This window comes from Labrus mixtus, chromosome 6 (assembly GCF_963584025.1).
Source record: "Labrus mixtus chromosome 6, fLabMix1.1, whole genome shotgun sequence".
Lineage (NCBI taxonomy): Eukaryota > Metazoa > Chordata > Actinopteri > Labriformes > Labridae > Labrus > Labrus mixtus.
In genome coordinates, this window is record NC_083617.1 from 30,883,442 (window position 1) to 30,910,287 (window position 26,846).

Sequence of the window (26,846 nt, forward strand, 5' to 3'; positions counted from 1 at the left end):
CCCTTTGCTGGATCTACAGACAGAAACAAAAAGAAAGCATAAACATCGTTTTTTCCAAAAATTGCCTTACCTCATATAAAATACTTCTTTTTGTGAATCATTAAACTTAAAAATACATCCTTGACAAAAGTTAGTGTACACTGACCATTAATCAAATGTAAGAAATATATATGAAAGCTTTACTTGTAAGAAACCTTTAATGCAAGAGAATGCCATGGGCTAAATCAGAACTGTTTTGTAAATCTTTTGAAACATTTTATGTATTTAAATTAAAACAGGATTAAAGTAAGTCGACAAACTAAAGTTATATTTGTAAATTGCCAAACATTGATGAGGTTGTCTAAACTTTCCTACAGTATAATGTCCCAGGCTTAAAAACAGTGAACTACATGGCGTTTGTAACTGGTAATAAAACGATCTCAATTTAGTACTGATGCTCTACCTTGCCACTGGAACTTGGCTAAATGTTCTTAATCCTGTGCTCATCAATGATTAATGTAGGGTCTTTGTAAATAACATTACAAAGAGTAAGATATTATTCCTGCATCATTTAAAAATGAGTAAGGTCTTTTATCTGCTCTTTTGTAACATAATATAACAATGAGTAAGTCCAGGTGGCCTGGTTTTTACAATTTCCATCCAAAGAAGTTTTTCACTAAGTGTAATGGATGCCAATTAAAAGGCATAAGCCAGAACGTTCCATCTTTTACTTTTTTGTTACTGATAATGGAGCAGGATGAGCAAAAAGTAGAAATGAGCTTACCAAAGAGTAAAAACAATAAGAGGAACACTGCTGGAGTATAGAAAACATGGCTATTCAACAGATGATGTATCACTTTTAAAAGATAACACTCTGACCCTGTATTTGCTCTTTTCTTTCCAAAAATAATTTTTAAAAATGGTATAAGGACTTGAACGTCAGTCTCCTAAGTGTTTGTGTGTTCAAGCCAATCCAAACAGACTTTTTGTCCACATTTTCTCTGCTATGAGTTTCTGCTAAAATAAGGGTCATTATAGGCTGATGCACTGTGACATGATATTGTCATATTACTGGTGCAGACTGCAGCCCTATCTGTTAGCTGTGAGATAACCTAGTTGAATGAATGGTTTAAAAGCTAATTTGATTTAATTTCATAATAATATTGCAGTTATTAATTTCCAATAGCAATACATACATTACCTAATGGCAATGTACCCTTTCAACAGCTCTGGTTAAAAAAATAAATACAGCATTAAAAATTAGCAAGATAAATGCTTATTATATTAGCTTTTAAGAGTTTCAATTCCACTTGAAGAACAAACTGTTCCAACCAAATCTCAGAATGTTGAAGTTTAAATACAATGAAAATGGCTCAGTGAGATAAATACATAAAAGAAAACATGTATTACAAATCCTCTTTGGAAAACAGGAAACCTGGTGAAGTAAAGGCATTATGAAGAACAAAATCATACTTGATGTCAGCGGTTTACAGCACCTAGTCTAATTTCTCACTGCAGTTGTCACTGCATTACAGACATAATGTGTGAATCTGAGGCATTTGTATTTTTCACATTGACAGTAGTATAAGCAGCAATAAAAAGCCTTGATTTGCCCAGTCAATAAAAAGAAAATCAATTTGAAAGGTTAGGGGTGATTTACTGATAGTAACCTATCCTTCACAAGGATCTCTGATCTGAATAGAGACTGAAGGCACTCTTCAGATTAGACAGTGAAGAAAACAATCCCAGCAGCATCCCACAAATACTGAAGCTGGATTTATGAGGATTCTTTTTAGTGCAGTAAATTAAGCTGCTCAAAACTGTCATCATAATCTCTTGTTGTTCACAGAGTATTATTACCCTTCAAGTGATGTTACACTGATACATTGTCAATATTACAACTATTGCATTGAGCCACCTTGCATGTGATAAATATGTAGGAGGCACAGTAGTAGATCTTCAACAACTCTATTGAAGGTGGTTCTGCTATCAGGAGTCATCACTGGTCCGTTTCAGAGACTGGTCACCTCTGGAAAAGAAAACCCACAGCACATCAGTGACTTTCAGTTAAGTGTGTACTGAAAAGTGTTATTAGGTTTCTTTGGGGTTTTTTTGTTCTGTGATTTGTAACTAGCCAAGACAGAAGCCCAAAAAAACTGACCGGGGAAATCCATTCATTGACAGCGCCATCTGCAGCTTCTTGTCATAAGCAGCATAGTCAGACAGCAGAGACTCCTCAGTTGGTGGGTTGATTTGGGGAATAAACCCAGAGAAGAGAGCTGGGGCTAACTTTGCCCACTCTGAAAGAGGATACCAACATTTCCAATAAGACTCTTGTTAGAAAGCACCAGAGGCCACAAAGTAGGCCGTCAAACAATCAAAAAATGAACATACCTAAGGTTTGTGAAAGCAATCTATAGTTTACAACCTGTAATATCTTGCATGACAGAGTAACAACAAACCCTTCTGAGACCAACCTTCAAGGGTCCATTTATCAGGACCTGAAGTAAGCCACAGTATTTAACGAATTAGCATGACAATATAAAAGGTACAGCTTGTTTAAACTCTTTTTTAATAATGTTTCACAAAGCATTGATCCAACAAACAATTTGGCCATCCTGGCAGTCTGCTCAACCAGCCACTCTTCTGAAATACTGGCTTATTTATATTATTTTATATTAGATAGGCTTATAATTTATATTAGTTTTGCATTGCCAAATTTTGTGCAACCACTGACTTTGGAAACTTCTTCAAGGATTGCATTTTTTATTCAGAAAAGGTGTGTTGCTTGTCATGGCAAGGACATAGTTCCTTCAACTCCAGTCACCACTGCCAAAAGCTCCAGAGATTATGTTCACACTTGTTGCAGTTTACATCAGCAATATCTGTTGTATCAAGGCCTGCATCAGACCTATTCTGAATCGTGGTGTTACAGTTTTTTCTGTATATTTTCTAGCATGCCTGCATAATTCAATGCAATATTGCTGCTAGATGCTTGGGTTGGGCACCGGATGATCGCCAGTTCAAGTCCCGGTGCGGACCAAGTCTGGAAATTGGTCTGGTAGCTGGAGGGTCCCACTCACAGCCCCCTCTCTATGCTCTCTATTAGTGCATGTCCATAGGATCCCGTTTGCGCATGTGTGTGTATTTCAGCCTCTGTGTGTGTTCATATTCAACAAGAGAGTGTAAAATTGAATTTCCCCTTGTGGGACTAATAAAGTATATTGTCATATTATTATTTAATATAGATACTCTCTTTATAATTTAATGCATAGAATATAGCTCACCTGGTTGTAGGCTGTAGAGGCCTTTAACCACGCTGGCCATTGTAGATGGCTGTACTTGAAAAGGCATCGAATGAGCTTTGATGAGAAGAGCTAAACAAGAAAAAATGAGTTAAACCACATGTTTCAGAAAGCATTTACATTAGAAAGGAATCAAGTCTTGAGTTGGTGCATATCCCTTATCAACCAAAATTCCAGGATTGGTAACAGCAGCAAATTGGACCAACACAATAATCCATCCTTGATATGGGAAAAGTAAGATTTTATTCAAAAGAATAGGTCATTCAAATGAAGCAATACACTCACACATCAGTGTGTTCACATGCTTTTCTGCAACTTGATCAGCAAACAACTTCATCAGATCCTTTCTTAGGTCGCTGTTGAGTTTTGATTCGATGTAGAACTTGTTCTGAAAAGATTCAAATTAAAAGAAAATGATAAGGCTGTACAAAACTGTATGTATTCATTCAGTCACCACAACTGTTTATCTAGTCATTCACTGAACAACAATGTAATGTCTTCTGTATCATAGCTGCTTTTTCACTTTCACACTCTCAATCTCACACAACCAGATTTTCTAAGTACATAACTAGGAATATATTTGTATATATTTAACCACATTTTGTTACGCTGCTGTACAGGATTGCTGCTATCAAAGTGTTGTTGTGTCTATCTATCTATCTATCTGTCTCTCTCTCTCTCTATCAAAGTTATTTTCAAGCAACAATAAAGACTGGGCTTGGTGGCATAGAGCATTCTAGGATATTCAGTTAATATTCTATGTTGCTTTAACAAAAGATATTTTTTGGGGAAAAAAAGACAAATGAAAAATATGCCTACCAAGTACATGAATACAGGAACAATACATTGTAGAGAGGCTGTGTATTGGGTTAGAGCATCGTTAAAGTTCTCGATGACATTCCCTGGTGGGCTAGCCTAGAAAACAATAGTTGGTCTCAGTCAATTTGACATTTTCTAATTTCTTTATTATATATTAATAACATATGCAGATTACAGGTGTATATATTTACTTACTTCTAGATGGATTGACACCTGTTGCAGATGGCTTGTTATTTTCATTATCAAATCATTGTAGAGCAGCTCTGAGTGCTGCTGACAAACACACCTGTAGACGTAACTAGGAAAACAAGGCAGAGGAGAAACTCCTTGACTAATAAACAACAGTGATGCATATGTCATCTAAAGGGGTCTCCTCGAGGCTAAAGAAGTCACACAAGGGAAAAACCTGGCCAAGCTCAGCTATGCGGTCTGTAAACATCCAACTCTTCATCTGTCTTACCTATATATCTGAGCATAAGAAACAGAGATGTGGTCTGTTGGATTGTAAAGCAACAGACGATCAATTGCCTTTTCGAGGTTTGGCCAGTGGTTTTTCCGGTAGTCTTCTACAGCCATTGCATTCAGAACTGGGCGGAGAGAGGAGAGCCGGTGAGGGTTACAATGACGCATAAAAATACAATCAATGTTTCGGGGCCAACATTCCTACAGTCGATCTGCATATGTAGGTGTAATGTTGTGGGAGGACGAATATGACTACAAGAAACCAGGCCTTGTTGTCACCTTGCCTGCTTTACGTGAACTTACGGAATTTGGAAGGAGAGTCGATAGTACGTTTTCCATCGACAGTAGAAGGCGGAGCCATGTTAGCAGTCTCTCTGACTTTACTGCTAGCACAGTCTCTATCCGAGTCTGTAAACTTTGTCAGTCCTTTACTGTCAGACAAAGTCCCTCGCTTACACCCCGGGGTTTCACCTGGCACCGACAGACTGCCGGGCGCTTGGGCATCCGTTGAATCCGTCCCCTGGCTTCTTGTAGTGCGGGTTCTGCCGCTGATGTTTGCACAATAGTTGTGGTTTTGGTCGTCTTTAAAATCTAAAATGTCATCTTCTAGGGCATCCATTATCATAATTCGTATTTTATGACGCCTAGCGAAACTAGATAAGTACAAGAACAAAAATAAAGATTAAGATAGACGACTTACAGCCGTAATATTTACAGTCCAAGCTTGGAGTGTCTGTGGTGGAGTACGTTTCAGTTTGCGTCTGCTGTTGAGTGAAATTTTACGACATGTCGTAACAGGGCTGCTGCCCCCCGTCATATTTTTAATCATTAAGACTGGAAAAATAGAATCGCTTTCAATGCTCACAGTATCCACAAAGCCTCAGTTTTAAACCTATTCAGTTTAAGCTTATGTTTCCTTTTGTTCCTATTTGTGTTTAATTCATCCATGAATGATTGTTGAACAAAGAAAGCTTGGGGGGAATAAAACTGAACCTCTAAAGGGTGGAGATGAAGACTTCGGAACGAACTTCTCTCATTCTTTCAGAAATAGGAACGCTGTGTAACAGTGTGTTACACTTAGCCAGACAGGAGTCCACTTGCTGAACCTTTTGGCAGACCACAAATCGCACCACAAGGAGAAAACTGCCTGTCACTGGCATTTCTGTTTTGAAAGCATCTTATTATTTTAATCTGATATAAACTGCTTACTTGTTGCAATTCCATTCAAGTAGGCAATAAACCCCTTCACAATCAGCTACCGTTTTCAAGAGTAGGGTCTGTTTTAACTTCTAGCATGGGCGAAGAGTAGACAATACACTTAAGTGATTGGCTTCAAGTTAAACTAAACATGGTCAATTTTATAAACACTACATCAAAATTTGTGTAATTAGACGAAGGAAAAAAAGCACACTTTGGACCAAGTTGGCTGAAATTCATCAAAGTGATACCCCACCCCCTTAAAGGGACACGCTGCAGGTGAATAGGGTAAAAAAGTGAACTAGACAGTAGATATAGCTACTGTAATAGATATTGCCATGAAACGTTCCCAGTTGAGAATAACATTAAGACAATTCTTTTTTTCATTGCAAGTTTTCTGAAATATGTTGCAATATGCAAATGATGCATTATTTAATTTAATTATTTAATGCACTATTTAGCATACTTCAAATAAATCTGAATATTGCAGGTTTAAAATTATTGTTTAATTCAAAGGTTCATGGGTTCCTGTAGCTCAGTTGGTAGAGCATTAGGTTTGGGTTTGATTTTTTTTTTTTAAATGGCAGTATTTTCCCCTCAATTATTTTGATTTCACAAATTTGTTATGTTACTCCTTTAGTTCTCTAGACAAAATCTTAAAAGGGTTGTAACACTGATATACAATTAAGTTGTAGGGGTCCTTTGTGTAATTCCCACCAAGCATAGGCAGACACAAGTGGCTTTCTTGTAACTGGTTTGTTTGAATCTTCTTCTCCTAATCCACCGAGAAAACTTAACACAGTACAATTATCAGACAATTTCAAAAATTTCAAACATTAACTATAACATGCATAGCATGTGAGTATAATTTACCTTAAATAACCTCATTGGCTGCATGCTACAAAAATATTTAAAGTTCATCATAAACTTGAATTGAATTGTAGACTCCATGCTTACTGATGTACACACTTCTAAATGACAGTCAAACATTACTTCTGAAGCAACTTCAAAATAATCACTTCTACTCAATATAATGATTATTTATAATGTATAAATATTGTACCAAATCAAACTTAAATACAAAACTCAACATTCATTTATCCATAAAAAGGTCAACAATAATTGCAACAATTACAATAAGTGTATCCAGAAACAATAACAAGCAGGTGTTCTCGATCCCAAATTCCTGCAGGAGAGAGAAAGGGACAACAGTCGAGTCACTTTTTTAATTAACCATTGTTTTACCAGGTTATAGTCCTGTTGTGATCAACAACATCTTCTACATGGTAGAACTGGCCATGACAGCAGTATAAAAAATTGTGGACAAGACGACAATAAAACAACAAGGAAACATAGAAGATATACAATAAATGTGTCCATAAATGTAAATATCTTAAGACAGGGACATGCAACCAAATCAGTAACCATTTTACTTAAAGTCGGGCAGAGAGACCAATTCCCTCACAGCTCAGAAACTACATCAAAAACAGGAATAAATATCACTCCTCACCTGGAAAACCTGAATAAAGAGAACTATGTCCCTCTTGCAGATAGTGTTAAATTGGATTTGTGTAAATGATGTCTGGTAAAAACAGACATCAAAGTCAGTACACTATTATTCTCCTGACATAGTTTGCCTTAGTACTTCTTAGACTTCATGTACAAGAAGAAGAATGTTCAATGCAACAAGAGCGGTCTACTAAGGATATCATGGCTGAGTGCTTTGAAGACTGTGTGTAGCCTATGTCTCAGTTCCCTTAATTGCATCCAAGTGTCCTCCACTTGCCTCCTCCACTTGCATCTTAGTCTCTCCCAACAGAGATTCATGGAGTGACGCGAGGAAACGAAGCAGAGGAGAGAGGAATGAGGCAATATGAATTAAGAGACAGTAGACGTCCTTTCCTCTGTAGCATCAGATGAATCAACGTCTGTTTGTGATGATGACATCAGCTGATCCTCGCTCAGCTGTCAGTCAGCTTTAACAGCTGTTTATGTCCGCACAAATACACACTGTATTATTTCTAATAAAATACACACAGTAACAATGTTTAGTCTGTGTACTTTACCTGAAAACAAACACCTGCACATGAAGAACAACCTGCAGTCTGCTAAAACAAACTGATATTCTGAGAGTAAACTCTGTATTTTATAAACACTAAGGATGTCTCAGTTTTATTGACAATTTTTTATTTGGATCAAATTTCCCACAAAACAGGATGCATATGTTGCTCACCTGACCTGGCCTAGGGGTGCCAGGGAGGAGTGTGTCTTTACCCTGCAGTGGTCTATCTGTTTGTAAATACAAAGAGGAAGCGAAGTTAGACTTGCGTTCAGCTCGGCTGCAGGATTTATTCTTGGTTTCCTTTACATATTAAACATACATCTTCTCTGTAACTAATATTACATTTACATTGCATGACACATAAAACAATATATAATGTTAACCTGAATAGCTGTGGTTTTTCCTTAGCCTACATAAATTAGCCTACTCAATCTCAAATATCTCACATTCACCTCTGTCTCTATTTTAAGTCAACAAGCAACATAGACACATACTTAAGAACATGGAATGTTCACATTAGCTCTCTGTATGATTTCTGAATCATTAGCAAAACATAACAAACCCCTTTAATGTGTCTCAGCTTTTCCACGTGCTCCATAATGTTACTATGCATTAGCACAAGGTGAGCTAGCCTAGCATGCTAGTGTACAGCTTAACATTTCTACTTTTCACACATAACTGTGAACATACTCGACTTCAAACATTATACTTTAGTGACAAAATCCACAACACTCTTAACCATTATACTGGTGTCCATGCATGTGTTTTTGAGGACAATAACCCCACATGTATGTAAATACAAAGAGGCTGAAGGATTTATTACATTTAATTATTAAATCCTGCAGCACTTTATGGAGGACTAAAAGTGCCAAAATGAAATATATAAATATATAATTAATTAAATCATTAAATGTGTCATCAATTATTTAATATTGGAAATAAATCAACAAATATATAAATAAATATATAATTATTTAATTAATTAAATGCATGTTATTAAATAATTAAATAATTATTTAAATGTGTCATTAATTATTTAAAATTGGTAATAAATAAATAAATAATTTATGAAATACATAAATAATTAAATAAATGTTTAAATAATTATTTAAAATGTTAATTCATTCTATGTAAAAACACATCTATTTATTCCACTATTTATTTAATTATTTCATGTTTCCTGCTCCAGCAGTGCATCATGAAATAATTTTATCTGTCACCCTCTCCCATCAAACTCAGTGGGCGGGATTAACGCTGGAGTCACAAACCATTGCTTTGGTCGTGCAGGGTTGCCAGACTAGGCGATTTCCCGCCAAACAAACAAACATGGCAGCAATCACAGAGGATCCAGCTGATGTTGATAAGTTTCACTGAAGTCTGATCCTCTGCAGCGTCCAATCAATGAGTGATATTCGAGATGGGGGCGTCTGTTAGTAAAAAGTCTTCCTGGAAGGCGAGTAGGCTGGTGTGGATTCGAATTGTCCCTCCTATCCCCTTTCACTATCCTCTTTACCTTAACCACTGGGAAAACGTCATGAGGTTAAGGATAGGAGAATTCATAAAGGACGCTACGGGTGCATTCGAATTGTCATTTTTGCTGTGGGTTCTGTCTACTGAAGACCCCTACTGAAAAGTCTGCACTCCAAACTGAACTGTGGCTATTCAGAAAGGTCCTCTTATTTCGGCACCGATGAGCGAGGATTTTTTTTTTTTCGATTTTTCATTTTTGCTTAGGAAGGTTCCTAACTGAGTGAAATGACCCGGAAGCATCTAAATTGCGGCCATGATAAGAGCAGTTCAAAATGTTCTAAAAGCTAAGGAAAGGTGGGTCAATGCTTCCTTTATAACCTCCTTTAGCTTATGATACACTGGACCATCCTTTACAAAAGGAGATGAGATATGCCGCCCCACAATTCCTTCAGTCAGTCATCATTAGTTTTCTTGAACGGTTGTATGCGCAAGTCGCTTTAAATGTTGCGGCCGCAAGGAATTGTGGGGGTCATTTCACTCAGTTAGGAACCTTCCTAAGCAAAAAAGACAATTCGAATGCACCCCTGGTCTCATGTTTCCTTGATCATAGCTCCTCAGTTATTTCCTCGATCCTCGCTCATGAGAGTGCAGACTTTTCAGTAGACTGAACCCTCGTAGTCATTCAGTGGCCATTTTTGGGGTCCAACTCAGTAGACTGAACATTTCAGTATGGATACTAACCTCCAGGTTTTGTGCAGTATGGTTTGGATGCATCCTTCCAGGAAATTAGTTTTATTTCAACACCCACAATGCTGTGCGAAATTAAATGTAAAACATCACTTCACGTGCGCCTCTAAATCAAAACAAATGAGGATGAAAAAACAAAATCAAGGATGGATGCAGCTGGTTTGGGTAACGTGCCTTTCAAATGTTAAGTTGTTCAATTGTTTACATGCAATGTGAAGTTTTGTATTATTTACTGAGCCATCGTGCAGATCACATCTGAGTTGGAGTGTCAATAACATGAGGCGGACACTTCCACACTGAATGAATCAGACAAAGTAGGAACAAATATCTGCCTACTGTGCATGCCTACTGAACAGTAGGTACTAACAGTATACAGCACAGATAGTAGGGACTGTCTACTGACAGATTGTGTAGGCACTTTGCCTTTGAAGGGTGCATACCATTGGTATCCTGCAGTGGGCAAACACTACCAGGTAGGTTACTAGATGGCACACTACTCGAGCAGCACCATCACTTTTAACAAAGTACTGTGACCAAATTGCAGGACTGTGTTTAATTAAAACCCTAAAACCTAACCCCATTTTCAAAAACGATTACTAAGTTTTGCCTTCAGTGGCAAATCTGGACTGGCTCATAGACTAAGAAGATGGAAGAAGTCAATTAACATTCTGACCCAGAAATGGATGTGCTCGTGAACGAGGTGGAAGTCAGAAAGAGAATATTGTTTGTTTACTGCAGCAGGAGGGTGACAAAGAAAAGTAAAATGAGAGAATGACATCGCCTTGCTGCTCAATTCACATTCATCATTGTACGCACGAGTGTATCTACGTTTACGGGACCCATACTGATTTCTTCATAAATATCAGAGTGCTATCAGTACGTAGTCTCCCCAATGTCTAGGATATTATTAATCAGAAGTTTAATAAATGAACGACAACTTTTAATTCTTGGCCACATTTTATCCTGGCAAACTCTGTGTGCACTAATTACAAGTAAATATAGTCCTAATAGGCGGCTGTGGCTCAGTTGGTAGAGTCGTCACCTCTCAACAGGAAGGTCAAGGGTTCAATCCCCAGCTGGGCAACATGTCCGATGTGTCCTTGGACAAGACACCTAACCCTGAATTGCTCCCTTTGCTTTAATGCTGGTGTATGAATGGCATTAGTTACTTCTGATGGATGATACTACATAGCGATCACTACCATCAGTGTATGAATGGGTGGGTGTGACCTGCAGTATAAAAGCGCTCTGAGTAGTCGGAAGACTAGAAAAGCAATATATAAGCTCAAGTCCATTTACCATCTAATGATCAGGGGCGATTCTAGAGTCTATTAGGACCCTAGGCAAAAATTAATTGGGGGGCCCTCCAACTGGCGTTCATCACCATCAAGTCTGCCAGTGTCTTGACGCTCCTCCTCTTTTTTCTCTTCGATTGACGGATAATTCCTCCTCATTTTTCTTTGACAAACTCTCATAGCAATAATTGGTGCAACGCTTAGCAGGTCAAGAAGAGTGAGTGCTGTCAGAAGGGAGGTCATTGTCAAATTTAGGCCACATTTTGGGCCCCTGCTTTGGTTAAAAGTTTGTCAGCCCTTGGGGCCCCCTACTGGTCTCGGGCCCCAAGCAGTTGCCTGCCTTGACTGTTGACAAGCAGCACCTCTGCTAATGATTGTGTAACCTGCCCGACTTAATTTCCAAACTTTACTTATCGACACAACACATACGTGCAGGTGATTATGTGCTGACTAACGAGAAGGAAAAATATGTGACAGCCATGCCGTGTCTCTGTGCGTCTTACAGCTCAGTTATCTTTATTAAAACTAAATATCACACTAAATGATTCATTGAGGATATTAAGAGATAAATAAAAATAAAAACTGGTGGCACTATGGTTTTTGTTCTATTCTACTTTGGATTTCTACATAAGTGGTTACATAAGTAGGCTACCATCCAGTCACCTACGTTCTGGGATAATGAAGGTGAGACCACGTTGATGAAATGTGGCGGAATTTTTTTTTAACGTTTATATATTTCCATATTTAAAAGTTATTCATGGAAAATGGCTAACTACATGCACGCATATAGATTAAACTGCCATTTGTAATGCTAGTGATGATGTGGATCAGTCAGTTAAGTTTGATATTTAGTGAAATAAAATGTGACACATTAATATACATTCTGGTTTCAATTCAGCACCTCACCATCTGTGTCACCAATTTACCCCTGCCTCCAGAATGTACGCCTAGGTCAGTTTGCTTACTGTTGCACACACTTTACCTGGGAAATGGCATATGACAGGCCCCATTTTTTTTGCACACCCAGTTATAAATGAGTCCCAGATGACTGCTTTTTTTATATGTAAATTTAGAACCTTAGTGAGGGTAACATTTACATGAAGTAAAACTCATCAGAAGTCAAAAAAACTTGAACTTAAAAATAGCAAGTTCATTTTGTAGTACTTCATTAACACATTGGCTTGACTGTATATCTGTTCAACCTATTCTATTAGCCAAACCAGTTTTAAGAGGGGGGAAAGGTCAGTTTTTCTGATGTCAATGCATTGAACATATTTAAAAGCCTTGATTTTAAACTTAAACAGGAAAGAAATAACATCTACTCATTCATGAGTATTTCTCGCATAGGGTTACATTAAGAGGATTGACATTAAAATGGCAGCTGCCAAATGTCCGATGGAACACTTGTGCCATTGTAATTTTTTCAGGATATAAAGCTAAGCATACAAAGATTGTGACAACCAGAATATGTTTATCAAGTGTTCTTTGGTGAAAATTAAATTGAAAAAAAATATCTTGTTTTACAGCATTTACCCTCATGAAGGGGTACAGCTTAACTTTTTATATTGTACATTACAAAATACGTGAAGTATTGTGAAGTTAACAATGAATGTGTCTAAAATTCATAGTAGTCCCAATTTAAATGGTTTTAAGCTGAAAATATCTGTTTGTCAAAGGTAACATGAAAAAGCTCATAAACCAAATCTGATATACTATAGACTAACTAATTTGTTGTCTTGACTTGTAATGACGGCAATTTAAGAATAAATGGCCTATCTAGTGTTGATTCATTGTACATCCTAAAAGGTAAGATTTTAATACATCTCTGAAAGTGAGACCAAAATGAGGTACGATGAAAATAAACAAATTCTAAGAAATTGTAATTAGTGTGTGGGATTAAGGACTGGATTCATGAGTCCTAATTGGACAGGGGAAAAAACACACACAAGCAAGAAACAAGCTTGCTGCTTATTCACATTAAGTTATCAATCAATTGCAACTTTATGAAAAATAATTGTATCGTCAAAAATATACGAAACGCACATATACATATAATTAGTGCCGGGTAATGGGTACTTTACTCTTAAAGGTGTGGAGAGCTCTGAGTCTTTTAAGATGCATGGTCTTTCTGCATACATGTTGTGGGTTCATTAGCTTTACTGTGATGTATTGCGTCTTTGAGGCATGTCTCTTCATCCACTGCAAGTGTGACTTCCTCTGTCTCACTGTCTTCATCCATCTCAACTGCGCTGCATTCAGAGACTTCACTATCACTGCCACAGGAGCTTGATGTCTCATCTTCAGAATCAGTGTAAACTTCTGCCCCATGGAAGATGTAGTGATTTGGTGCCTGAAAAAGGTACTGTCCTGCTGTAAAACAAAAATGAATTAAAAAAGTTAAAAATCAATATTTGGAGAAAATCTATTACAAGAAATCCATTTGTCGTCTACTTTATGACTGACATTTATAATGATTTAGATAAGCATGTACTTGGCTGCTGTATGAGGTAATAAACACTGTTTTTAGACTTTTTCAATTAATACATGAAAAGTCTCCCACTCTCAACTATAACAAAAAATATTTCTATATCTATCACTGTCTAAAGCTTACTCTCAAGGCGTTTGCTGATTGGACTTTTGTTGATATGAGTCATCCAGCATCGTCTTCGACTTTCAATGTTGGAGTCTTGGCTCTTTTCTGAAGTCGCTGTCTCTTTAAGTGCATCTTCTGTTGAACACTCTGAAGGCTCAGCTGTCTCTTTACATGGACACTGAGCATTTGAACAAGGTCTTGGAGATGTTGTACTATTGCCAGCAGCCTCTGTGACATTTGGACTCTGCGTCTCCTCTGAAGGCGGAGTTACTGTGTCTGTACTGATTTTCTTCTGCTCCTCCTGTGCTGCATTGCTCTTACCAGGCAAGGCCTCACTTGGTAGCTTATTTGATAACCGAGGGGGTTTCTCTATGATTTCAGAGAGTCTTGCAGTATTATAACAGAGTTGCTCAAAGTCTCCACCCAACCGATGACAGATCTCGTTGACAATTACATCACAGTCCCCAAGTAACTCCACATCAAAGTTGAGGTGAGGGAGCTGCTCCCTATTGATCAGGACCTGAGGCACTTCATGAGGAATAGAGTCTGCACAGGATGAAGCACACAGTCATATATATATTGAATGTATAGACAAACTGGAATAGTAAAGAAATGTTCAAAGAAAACAAAAAACAAAAAATTGATCCATTCAAACTTGACATACTTGGGATGAGGGCAACTGGTCTGACTTTAAGTGAAGAGCCAATGACTATCAATAGGTCCACCTCATCCTTGTCCTGCTTCATGGCTCTGTGGAACATTTCTGGAAGATTCTCTCCAAAGAAGACAATGTCCGGTTTCATTATTGCCAGAGGAATGTCTTCACATTGTTGACAATGAGGGACATCCTGCAGAACAGTGATTTTATTACAATTTTAAATAAACATTGTGTTAATGGAATGACATTCCAACATCATCTTTATTAAGATTGGGGCCTTGGTGTGTATGATTGGGGTCTGGATTTGTATGACATCTTAAGTAGACTTTACACAAACCACAAAATAAACCAACCTGTTGCTCTTTAAAAAAGTTGGCATGTCTGTTTGCAAGACGCTTTGCCAAACTTGGACACGTTTGCTCCCCTGCTACGTCTTTTACATCCTGACTGTTGGGGGATTTAAGTAAAATAATGCCATATTTTGCTCTAGCTAGACTAGCAGCTAAAATGTAAGCAACAACAGTCTTTGCTCTGCTTCTCACCATGAAAGTAAACACATTTTTGGCATTCCCACAATGACTGGTGAGCTGAGCTCAGAACAGCACAAACACACACCTATCGCCTGTGGTGGAGTGAAAGCAGAGTACTGAACAGAGCTTTCCCAGACACATACAGCCTCACTTCTTCACGTGTGGAGAAAATCGGTTCTTAATAAAACTCTGTTATTCAGAAAGTATTGGTATTAATGAAAGTTGGCATTGGCTCAATTTCAACAGCTTGTTACAGCAGCATCCTGTTTCATGGCAAGACATGTAATATGGCAATTTATTTTATATGGATCTGAATAAGGCACTAGAAGGAGTTTGTTAAAGTCTCCTGGAAATAGCCATTAATACTGTTTTTTAATCTAAATTTAGAATGGTGTCTTTTGGTGGGGTTCACAATAAGGGTCCAATAGTTTTTTTCCTCCTGTAGGTCTAGACGTGAAACCTATGCCTACCAAATGTGGCTTAATTTTTGAAATTTTGTAAGGGGGGGGGGGACGACCACTGTAATACAGAAGCACTACCTTGCTGTTGACAGTAGTCTTGCTGGTTTCATTGATAACTGTGTTTAAGTTGGGACTCTTGTACATAACATGGAATAAGGTGAAGATATGAGCTAGACAATCAATGTATATTTGGTTCTTTAAATATTCAATTTAAAATACAAAATCGGAGAATCTAAAAATGATCTGTCGTTTCATAACTGAAACCCATTGCTCACATACACCAAAAAGACCTCTTGTCTCATGATTACTAGATTGTTTTTCATAATTAGGATCTCAGTTTGCTCTTGATTATTGTGGAGATGAGCCATCCGTACTTGGTAAATGGTTAATTGTAACTGCACTTGAACTTGTATAGAGCTGTGTAGTGGCTGCAGGAACTGGGGATCCAAACCCCAACTTTACAGTTGAGAGATGACCGACTCTACCAACTGAGCCACACTGTTGCCTTTTGGTACCGGTACATGATTGGCCGGTATTGGGAGTACTGTAAAGCTCATGGACAAACAGTGCTCTTATCAGTATTTACGTTCGTCCCTCTTTTGCAATGCAGGACTTTCCATAAGTGCTGCTGTCGGCCAAACAGCAGAGCAGTCACTCAATTACAACCTGCTTCTTATTACGTTAATAAAATGATATTATTACTATTAATAAAATAGTTTGCATTAACGAGATTCTGATCAAATAATAATTTTCTGCTCCTATACCGAGGATCAACCGCTGCCTCTGCAGCCTGCAGAGGATCTTTCATACAAGACAGCTGTCACCCTGTCACTGTTAACAGAGAGATGGTGCTCATTGACTTCAATGATTTACCCGAGTGTTGTTACCTGCAGCTTTACATCAGGTTGCAGGACTAAAGGACCGTTTTTATGTTGCTGCTCCGTGCTGCCAACATGCATACATTTAGACATTTTCATGTCATGTGTTTAGTTTTTACACCAAATAATGAAAGTAGTATCGATAAGTATCGGTATTGATAAACAGTACCGGTATCGATAAATTTGTAACTTATCTTCCTTACTGGAGTCAAGCAGCTCGTCCAGAAAAAGTAACTCTCCCATCCCTGGCTGTCGGGTGCCATGGGTCCAGACCACCTCCATTTGTGGAAAGTGTATGCCCTACCATGCCAAGTTTGAGCCTCGGATAGCCTAGACCTGTTTAAATTAATAATAGCTACGTCAAAGTAAGGCTATATTAACACTTTATTTACAGACAATTTACTTTTAGATTGTCCAGAGCTGGAATTGTTACCATGATCAGTAAAAATCTTGAGCGTTTCATATCTTGTACTGCAGCAAAGTTACAACTTACTCTTAGCAGATGGAAGTAATATTGCCTTAACTGTGCATGGCTGTTAACAGCAGTGTTTTTTAAGTCATTTTTGCATGGAAATTGGACAGTTTTTATCCACATAAAAAGATAAAAAGATAATTTAAATACAGGCAAAAATCACCTGCACACAGAGACGCTGTTTGTTCCTGAAGAGCACAGATAATGACGAGAAAAGATTGTTGATATGTGCCAAACAATAACATGAGCTGATATACCACCAACACCCATTAGCCCAATTAAATTCAGTTGTTTCAAGTTTATTGTTTTCCTGTTTAATAATGCATCTTACTTTTTAGTCAATTGTACAAGAAGCGCTTCTTCTACTGGGTCTATGAAACAAAAGGGAAACATAGTGTTTATAAACTACACACTTAGTTCATAGCTTTCTAGTTAATCACCCTATATGAAGTGGATTCGGGGTAAGGGCAGGGTTCTAGTTGGCCTGTCGAGATCCCTGCAAATGCCTGTAGGTTTAATTCAGACAATAGAAAATTAAAAATGTGTTGTTTGGTGATCTGTAAGTGGAGAATTGATACTTAATACCAAGGATGACATCCTCCTGGGTGGATATTGATTTCATCTATGACTTGCTGCTTTAAATTGTGATTGTTGCGGCCTAAAATGTCTTCATTTTGTGGCAGCTTTTTAAGAATGTTGGGATAAAATACTTTTTTAGGCTTTATTTTGTCAATGACATTGCAGGAAAATGAACTTGCAAAATTAGTTGAACTTGCAACTGTTTTTAGTGTTCATAGCAAAATGATTCTAATATATGCTTTATTCTCTAGTTTTTTCAGGTTTAAAGTAGTGCTGGGCGATATGGCCTAAATTTGATATCACAATATTTTTTTGCCTAATGTCGATATTCGATACGATATCTATCGTATTAAAGTTTAGAAATGTAGCCTATAAAACTGAATCTCCACTGTATAAAAAAAATATCACTGGCCCGACAATTGTAATCACTGGCCCAGGAACATTACTCTTGATTCAAAGTATAACAGCCACCAATTTACTCTTGAACCATTCTGATGCAAGATTAAATTAAAACCGCAAGCGGTGATGAAGGGCCCTTGTACCCCTGTGCATGTCGGGGTGTGTTGCGACCGCGGGAGTGCAGCAGCAGCGGAACATGGCTAAGCAGCAGGCCGTGCAGTCCGATTTGTGTAAAAGTCGTACTATGGTATGCTGAACTAGGCAACGTAATGAAGATCACAGAAAATTTTGACGTAGAGCAGTTCAGGCTGGCACTGTCATGATAGCTATGAAATATGGAGCAAATTGAGCATTGTGTTGTACTTATTCCTTGCAGTAGGAGGCGCTATGGTTAAAGTTGACTATAGTTATGTCAGTGTGTTCAGAGGCCAACCCTGATCATACATGTGAAATTTGAGGCAGATCAGACAAAGTATATGAGAGTTACAACCACTTCCTGTTTGACGGCGAATGATGCATCCGTATCGCGACAGCGTTGGATGTAGGCGTTTGGGCTTGAAAGTGTTGTATGGCCAAGGTGTTTGAATGGTCCCCATCAATTCTGAGCGGGAAATGAGCTACCTTGTAGCAATGGCTAATGCTAACTGAGAAGCAGTAACTTCCTGTTGTCAACAGGTGGCGCTGTGACTAAGCAAAAAATGTAAATCATGGATGAGTTCAGGGCAGGCCCCGTATCATGTATGAGAAATTTTAATATGATTGAACACTGCATGGCAGAGATATAACCATTTACTTTTTTGGCAAGTTGCCAAAATGCACATCAAACTTTGAACACACACCAAAGTCACGCCCTTTGACGAAATAACGTGCAGAGCACAACGGGATATGTTGATCACTAGAACACATTGACACTAAGTTTGCATCCAACGGCTGAACGCTTTCGGACTTGCTTTATTTTTCGCTTCTGCCAGTCTTTATTTTTATACATCCGTTTATGTATTTCCATTTTCTTTCTTCAAAAACAACATTTTATCCATATTTCAACACAATATGCACAGAAATATACAGTGGAGGAAATAATTATTTGATCCCCTGCTGATTTTGTAAGTTTGACCAATTACAAAGAAGTGAGCGGTCTATAATTTTTATGGTACCTTTATTTTAACAAACAGAGATAGAATATAAAAAAAAAACATTGTATAAAGTTATAAATTCATTTGCATTTGATCGAAGGAAATAAGTATTTGATCCCCTACAAACCAACACGAATTCTGGCTCCCACAGACCGGTTACTCAGATTAGTCCTGACACTTCAAGTACTCCCAATCACTGCTCGTTATGGGTAAAAAAGACACATGTCAACAGAATCAATCTCTTCCTTTCCAACCACTCCAACACCATGGGCAAGACCAAAGAACTTTCAAAGGACATCAGGGACAAGATTGTAGACCTGCACAAGGCTGGAATGGGCTACAAGACCATCAGCAAGAAGCTTGGTGAGAAGGAGACACTGTTGGTGCAAAGAAAATGGAAGAAATTTCAAATAACCATCAATCGCCCTCTGTCTGGAGCTCCATGCAAGATCTCGCCTTGTGGGGTAAGGATGATCATGAGAAGGGTGAGGGATCTTTGGGAGGAGCTTTGTAATGATCTCAAGGCAGCTAGGACCACAGTCACCAAGAAAACCATTGGAAACACACTGCACCATAATGGATTTAAATCCTGCAGTGCCCGCAAGGTACCCATGCTCAGGAAGGCACATGTACTGGCCCGTCTGAAGTTTGCCAGTGAACACTGAAATGATTCAGAGAAGGCTTGGGAGAAGGTGATGTGGTCAGATGAGACCAAATTCAACTCTTCGGCATAAACTGGAGTTGTTGTGTTTGGAGGGAGAGAAATGCTGAATACCAACCCAAGAACACCATCTCCACCGTCAAGTATGGAGGTGGAAACATTATGCTTTGGGGCTGTTTCTCTGCTAAGGGTACAGGACGACTTCACGCATTGAGGGGCCGATGGATGGGGCCATGTAATGTAAGATCTTGGACAATAACCTCCTTTCCTCAGCCAGAACACTGAGGATGGGTCGTGGATGGGTCTTCCAGCATGACAACAACCCGAAACATACGGCCAAGGCAGTGGCTCAAGAAGAAGCACATTAAGGTCATGGAGTGGCCTATCCAGTCTCGAGTTGCAAAGTGACAGCCTCGAAACCTTCAGAATTTGGAGAAGATCTGTAAAGAGGAGTGGACCAAAATCCCTCCTGAGATGTGTACAAACCTGGTGACCAACTACAACAATCGTCTGACTTCTGTGCTTGCCAACAAGGGTCACTCTACCAAGTACTAAGTCATGTTTTGCATGGATCAAATACTTATTTCCTTTGTTCAAATGCAAATGAATTTAAAACTTTATGTAATGTTTTTTTTCTGGACTTTTTTTTTAATATTCTGTCTCTGAGCTGTCTCACTTGGAGGTTACACCTCCTTGTGGAACAAATTGGAACCACACTCTAAATTAGAATATTTAAATCATGGACAGTCACCACAAGATGGCAGCATTGCCTTAATTTAAGACGGGCTCTATATCATGCACGAGAAATTTTTAACTACCTTGAATTGAGAGCGTTATTAACCCCTCTTCCCGACATGATAGCATGTCATGTTTGGTACCAATGGTACCCTAACCCTTACCCTAACCCTAACCCTATGCAGTATATCGTGGACTTTCATTAGATACCTGTATATCCCCTCTACCTTTAAAATTGAGAGCTGAGGGCACACTAACATTTGACTTGAGAGCGTTATTAACCCCTCTTCCCGACATGATACCATGTCATCTTTGGTACCAAATGGAGCCTGCGACGCCGTCTTTACTTAAGGAGCTCTCTTAAGGGCTAAGATGCTTTGTGAATAACTTTTATCTTTACCATGATCTAGTCTTTAACTTTAACGTGTTCCAGCTCCTCCAGCTGTCTGCCACTGTGGCTTAAACTTTTTTCCCTTCTGTTTTCGTCATGCCCAGCTGTCACTCAAAACTTTTCCAGTGATTTTTTGTCTGACTTTTGTCGGGATCTGATGGTTTTAAAACCGTTTTCATGCAATTGGGCCAATGTCGAGCCCTGCGGTATGTGCCCTTTTTTTGGAAGTAATTCGGCCTCGCTCGCATCTTTCTCTTTCCCCTCCGTGTTGGTCGCTAGGCTACTCAGCGGCAAGAGTGGAGTCTCCTCCGCCCTTTCGTCTCCATGCAACAAGCGCTGCCGCGGAAATCTCGCGGAGCAACGAAATATCGCGAGAAAACTTTTAAGTAGTTTAAAAAATAAAATCTATGTTCCCTTTTCCATATCAAGCATTAATTAAATAACGATCGAATCGAGCTTCACGATATATCGCCCAGCACTAGTTGAAAGTGCAAAGAAGTGGTCATGTTGCCAAATCAAAGCCATTAACGTGTCAATGCCACAAAACACCACACTTACAATATGCCAAACAGCACCTAGACAAGCCTCAGAACTTAACAAACAAAGTCATTTGGATTTATGAAATCAAAATTTGTCATTATGTGCACAATCATAAACGCTGTTTGGAAAGAAATCAGCAAGGCCTTGATGAGACAAAATGTGCAACATTCCTAATTGTGAAGCATTGTGAGGAGGATCTCTAATGTTTTGGGGGTGCTAAAAAGGCACAGGGACTTGAACTGATGGCAAGAAGAATGCAGCATGTTATCAGAAAATTGATGGTCAATATGCACTTGTCACCCCAAAAGTTATGCATGGGATGCACTTGGACTTTCCAAATAGTAGCAATGTCTTACTCTATTGATGCAGCATTTAGTAGTGTAGGAGTGTAGTGTAAAGTCTTATCTCTAATCAGTTTATAATGGATAAATACCTGGTTAAAGATGTCTTCCCGTATAGCCTCACAATCCACTTGATGTTTACAGACAAGGCAGGATGCAGTTGCAAACGACCCTGAAATTCAAACTTAATGACTTTTCGACAGACCAAAATAAAAAGTTACCAAATTGAGTAAGCACAATCACTCACCATGACATTGGATAATCCGCTGAACTCCGGCTACTTGTTCCAGTGTATCAATATTCTGTGTGTAATTGCGCAGCAGCTTCCCCTGTTTATCAAGCATGGATATAAATCTGTGGCAAGGTGATGGCTGGAACTGACCAGGGTATATCTCCTGAAAATAAAGAACACATTCAACAATGTTACACAAGTATTATTTTAAGTGCACCATACCACTCTGTATACAGTCAGAGCTGCATCTGGAGTATAACCTATTCAACTGTCAAGACTTGCACTTAATGAATGTACATTATTAAAGGGGAAAGTAGGTTATCTTCAGATCTTTGCGCATTGACTTGTTCGCTCAGTTCATCTGCATTCCTTGCTGCAGCTGTGTTTAACTTCATCATGTGTTTTTATTTCACAGTTTGCTCTGAGTTTGTTAAATATGACCATCTGCTGATAATAGACTTGTCCATGAAAGCCGAAACAAACAGCCAAATTTTTCGCTCAGACTTCACCCAGAGTTTCTCCGGCAAGACCCCTAGTATTCTTGGGAGAACTCAGCTCTGGCCAGTCGGAGGGGGAGTGACGTTTATACTGTGACTTACTGCATGGTGCATAGAGTGTCGTCACACGACCTCTACGATCTCTGTGCACGTAATTAAACGGCTGCATTATGTTTTGTGTTCGCCAGTATGTTGTTCGCCGCTCTTTTAATTCCTTGTGACTGAACATAGCATTGATATAAAGGCAAATATTCTCTTCATAGTGTCATGTAGTGGACTCTGTTGTTTCATCTGCTACTTCCGTGTTGTTTTTAGAGGTTGTCTTACCTCAGGAGACCCTCCAGCCCCCCTTCTGTTTGACAGGGAGAGTCTCCAGCTGTGAGGTGCATAAGTGACCAGCTAGGTCAGGAGAATCTCCGGAGCAGTCCTCCCATGATTATCTAGATATTATCCGGACTGCACATGTGAAAAAGGCTAAAGTACGAAAAATACCCCTCAATATGAACCAGTGTTTCCCCTACCATTATATTGGGGGGGGCGGCCCGGGAAAGAAGTAATTTAAGGATACCTTTCCGATAGAAAAGGACAGCTGTCATTAAAAGTAACCCATGAACACCAAAATTCCTTCAAGTGTTTGTGTTGGCGTGTCCCCCATCCCCCCCAATGCTGTAAACCTAGGGGAAACACTGTGAACTTTCATGACAGGGGTTAATATCATTTATCTTCTTAAAAGGTGTTTCTTCAGTGTATCGTTAAATCAGGGGAGTGAGGTTTCCAGTTTAAATCTTCTAACATTTTGATTAGAGCCCTCATTTTAAGGAAACCCTAATTGTTAATCAATTAAGCTATATTCAAAGCAATACAGCCTGATACGCATGAACTTCCCGGGACTTCAGGCAGCGGTGGAAACACTGATAACTATGTGCCACTGGAACCTTTTAGTTCCTTGAAGATAAGGCCCTGATCCTTTTAGTTCTGGGGACCTTTGGTCGGAAAGGGGGCTATACACAGACATAGTCCTCCAGGGTTCAAAAGCAGACTTGTGGCTCCTTTCCCACATGTCGTTCACCACTCTCTCTATACCCGATTTCTGACTCTATCCACTGTCCTATCTACAATGAAGACAGTTCCAGTTAGCAGTGTTAACACCACCACTAGTTTGGTTAAGTTTGCCATTGCTCTAACCTCATGTAAACAAAAGTGACAGCAACGCAAAACGACACCAACAGAGGACAAAAATCAAGCTAAAAACTTAGTTTTCACCATCTACACATTAACAGCTTAGTGCGTGGTAATACTGGCAATCCATACCGTGCCTTAGCACGCTTCACCCCTCAATCCAGTTCGTTTGACCAGTGTGACCGCTCCGTACCGTGCTCTAACACGATACACTTCCTTGGCCATGGCACACTTCGGAGAGGTGTGCTTCAGCACGGTACACTTCATGCACTAGCACAAGCATGCGGGTAAACAATGTTGACAGCCTTCATTATGAAGAAATCCAGACTGTTCTGGATGTATCTGACTAAAATGACTCAAAGTGAAGACATAAAGTAGCTGTCATGTTCTCCTATGTGCGGATGCAGACTCGACTGCACGTCTTTTTTTTTTTTATGGCTGTATCTGATTAAAATTACTCAAAATAAGACACACAGTCAGTAAAATAGCTGTCATGTTCTACGTGTTGTTCTACGTGTTGTTCTCCGCTGTGGAGACGTGGACACGACTGCGCTTCCCTTTAAAAAAACATTTTTCATAATAACATAAAGCCATGCATGTGTTGTATAATGACGTTTAGGCCCGGTTTGTCCTGGAGCAGTGTGACCGCAGGCCGTGCAGGCCAGCGGGGGAATGGGGAGGGAGAATGAGGGGCAATGATGCTTAAGCACGGTATGACAACATTGCCGGTGTGATAAATCAAATGCTAAAATAAATAGTTAATAAATAAATAGGCAATGTCTCATTATCATAAAAATATAAGAAATGAAAATAACGGATCATTATAGGTTATGACTGAACCCTGTCTGTCATAATCTATAATGATCCTGTCCGTCAAAATGACAGACAAGAAGAAAGTCTAGTGCAACCTCTTGTAGGGAAAGGCTTTTTTTGGTGCTAAAATGTTCTGGGGTAGACCTCCAGACACCCATACAAAGACATTTCTCTAATAGAATAATAAAAAAATGTACTAGGAAATAAGTGTGGCTGAACTGTAAAGCAATTTGCAAATAAGTCTATATAATAAGTCTATGATCAGTATGAAAAAAAAAATAGGGATAAAGTTGTGATCTTGCCATGAAAAGGAAAGAGTTGTCATTTCTTCAGGTAAGAGGCTCAGCCAAAATTCATATTGTGGTGCAGCCTCGGAGACAAACCAAATGTGTGTCAGTCAATAAAGTTTGTGTAATAAAACAAGTGTGCATGAATTACTTTAAGTATTTCTTGCCTTTCTCCTGGCGGGCCGCCACTCCAAATGGATTGTAGGAGAAACACTGAGCATCTTTCATTATGTCAAGAGAATGTAATAATGTATCACATCGTATATTACAAACCTGGACAACAGAAAGGGTTGACAAATATTTTTTGTTGTATATTTTTCAGTTTAGACTTGCACAGAAAAGAGACAATAAACCAACCTTTGCAAACTTGAAAAACGGTCTTGGGTCCCGTCTGAAGTATTCAATGTCAAACATAGCTTGAGGATCCGGAAGATCCGGAAAATCTATGGCAAGGCGTGCATAAATCCCATCTCTGGAGCGAAAGTCCGGTATTCCACAAGAAACGGACACCTACCAAAATAGCAAAACAGCAAATACTGAAATTTGTGTTTCCAATAATATATGGTAATTCAAAAAGCACAACTTTATGATACTAATAAAAATGCATACCCCAGCACCAGTCAACACGAGGATCCGTTTACTTTCATGAAGTAGTTTGACCACGTCTTCTAAGGTATTGATATCCTTTCGCTTCTTTCTTTTTGGAGGATCTGAAATGTTGATGATGATCTGCCACAATGTCATGTCGTCTAAATCCGGTGGGAGTACAGTCTCAGGCAACAAATCCTTCAGTATAGCTCTAGGATCTGCCTCTCTGATGTGTTGCTGGATGAAACTGTAGGAACCTGAACAAGAACACAACAACTTCATCCCATCGTGCCTTTCGTACCTTTTCTTCAATTCTATGCATGTTTTCCAATTATTGTTTCTCATAATAACAAAGTTAAAAACCTATTGGCGGTTGAGGAGTCCAGTCGCTAGAGCTTGCATGAGATAATCTGTCATCTTCCTCGTTGATGTGCTCCGGGGTGTCAGGCAACCCGTTTGTGATAAGATCCTCATGTCCAAAATATTCTGAGCAGAAAGAAAAATTGTACTAGGATCAAGTTAAACATAGGAGGACTGGCGTCTTTGTCTCACGAATGACCACCTTCAATCGATTACAATTCACGTCAATAACAACAACCTCGCTGTGATATCAACATCTTATGTCAACGTGAAAGTGGAAAAGTAACTCGGCTCACAAACGCTTGTTAGCGACCCAAGTTTCGTGCCGTCAGGGAATCACTTAAATCGTGAAATATTGTCAAGGTGTGTCAGTCTGTCAACACAAGAAAACATACATATTCCTTTTTGAGAGGCAGACGCCTCCCGATACAGATTTACTTAGTTAAACATTCACGGATAACATGAATGTATCTTTCGGTTCAAACCATACGGAAGTTCGAAAAACATGAATCGCGTAAATACACAATGTGATAAGTGTTAGTCGTCTACGTCTCTTTCTTACCACCACCCTCCTCGTTTGCCTTCAGTGTCGAGCTGGCGTTTAGTTTTATGACGGCGCTATGTTGCTTGGAGTCCAGCAGTTCCAGTCCATTGTTGTCGCCTGCTGGCACTGTTGTGGCCTGCTGTACCGCCATCGCCGGCTTTGCTTTCTTCTCCGCTGGCAGCATACAATTTACCCCCGCCTCCCAGCTCTCTGTGACCCCAGAGGCACATGTTAAGTGGTCTGCTTTGGCGAAACCGTAGTCAGTCGCCGGGCTGACTTTCGACCGCTTTTTGGCCGGTTCTTCAATTTCGGATACGCCTGGAAAGGCTGTTCCAAGACTGCTCTCCCCGTCCGCCATCTTCAGCCGCAAACGCAAGTGAAGTGTTCAGTGCAGGGCGTGCAGGGCCTTCCTCTTCTTCGGCTTCTTCTTCTTGATGTTTTATGCCGGTAAGCAACATTTTGGTGCATTATCGCCACCAACTGGTATGGAGCGAGAATAGACTAGACGTATGTTGTAATAACAACAATAATGATAATAAATGCTCTGTAGCCTACATGAAGATGGATATTGTACTGCAAATAAAAAACAATAATAAAGACTGTATGTCAAAGATATAAGACGGTACATCAAGTCTTGTC

The 26,846-nt window shown here is 39.2% G+C and overlaps 2 protein-coding genes across 3 annotated transcripts; both read right to left on the minus strand.

Annotated features, from left to right (window-relative positions):
- Positions 1–693: 693 nt before the first annotated feature.
- On the minus strand, positions 694–5,343 carry cacul1 (CDK2 associated cullin domain 1). The gene is made up of 8 exons (XM_061040945.1): positions 4,869–5,343; positions 4,564–4,690; positions 4,299–4,401; positions 4,104–4,199; positions 3,570–3,672; positions 3,267–3,356; positions 2,141–2,279; positions 694–2,008 (listed from the first exon to the last, which is right to left on the minus strand). The coding sequence occupies exons 1-8, from the start codon at positions 5,188–5,190 to the stop codon at positions 1,969–1,971; spliced, it is 1,020 nt and encodes a 339-aa protein (XP_060896928.1). The 5' UTR covers positions 5,191–5,343; the 3' UTR covers positions 694–1,968.
- A 7,506-nt stretch (positions 5,344–12,849) lies between these two features.
- sirt1 (sirtuin 1) lies at positions 12,850–26,610 on the minus strand. 2 transcript variants are annotated; one of them, XM_061040954.1, is made up of 9 exons: positions 26,226–26,610; positions 25,667–25,789; positions 25,325–25,560; positions 25,073–25,225; positions 21,955–22,102; positions 21,800–21,879; positions 14,594–14,777; positions 13,948–14,475; positions 12,850–13,703 (listed from the first exon to the last, which is right to left on the minus strand). In XM_061040954.1, exons 1-9 carry the CDS (start codon positions 26,563–26,565, stop codon positions 13,447–13,449), a joined length of 2,049 nt encoding a protein of 682 aa, XP_060896937.1. In that variant the 5' UTR covers positions 26,566–26,610; the 3' UTR covers positions 12,850–13,446. The 2 variants fall into 2 exon arrangements, with proteins under 2 accessions (XP_060896937.1, XP_060896936.1); XM_061040953.1 differs by having other exon boundaries at positions 12,850–13,706; positions 26,226–26,608.
- Between the last annotated feature and the right edge of the window lie 236 nt (positions 26,611–26,846).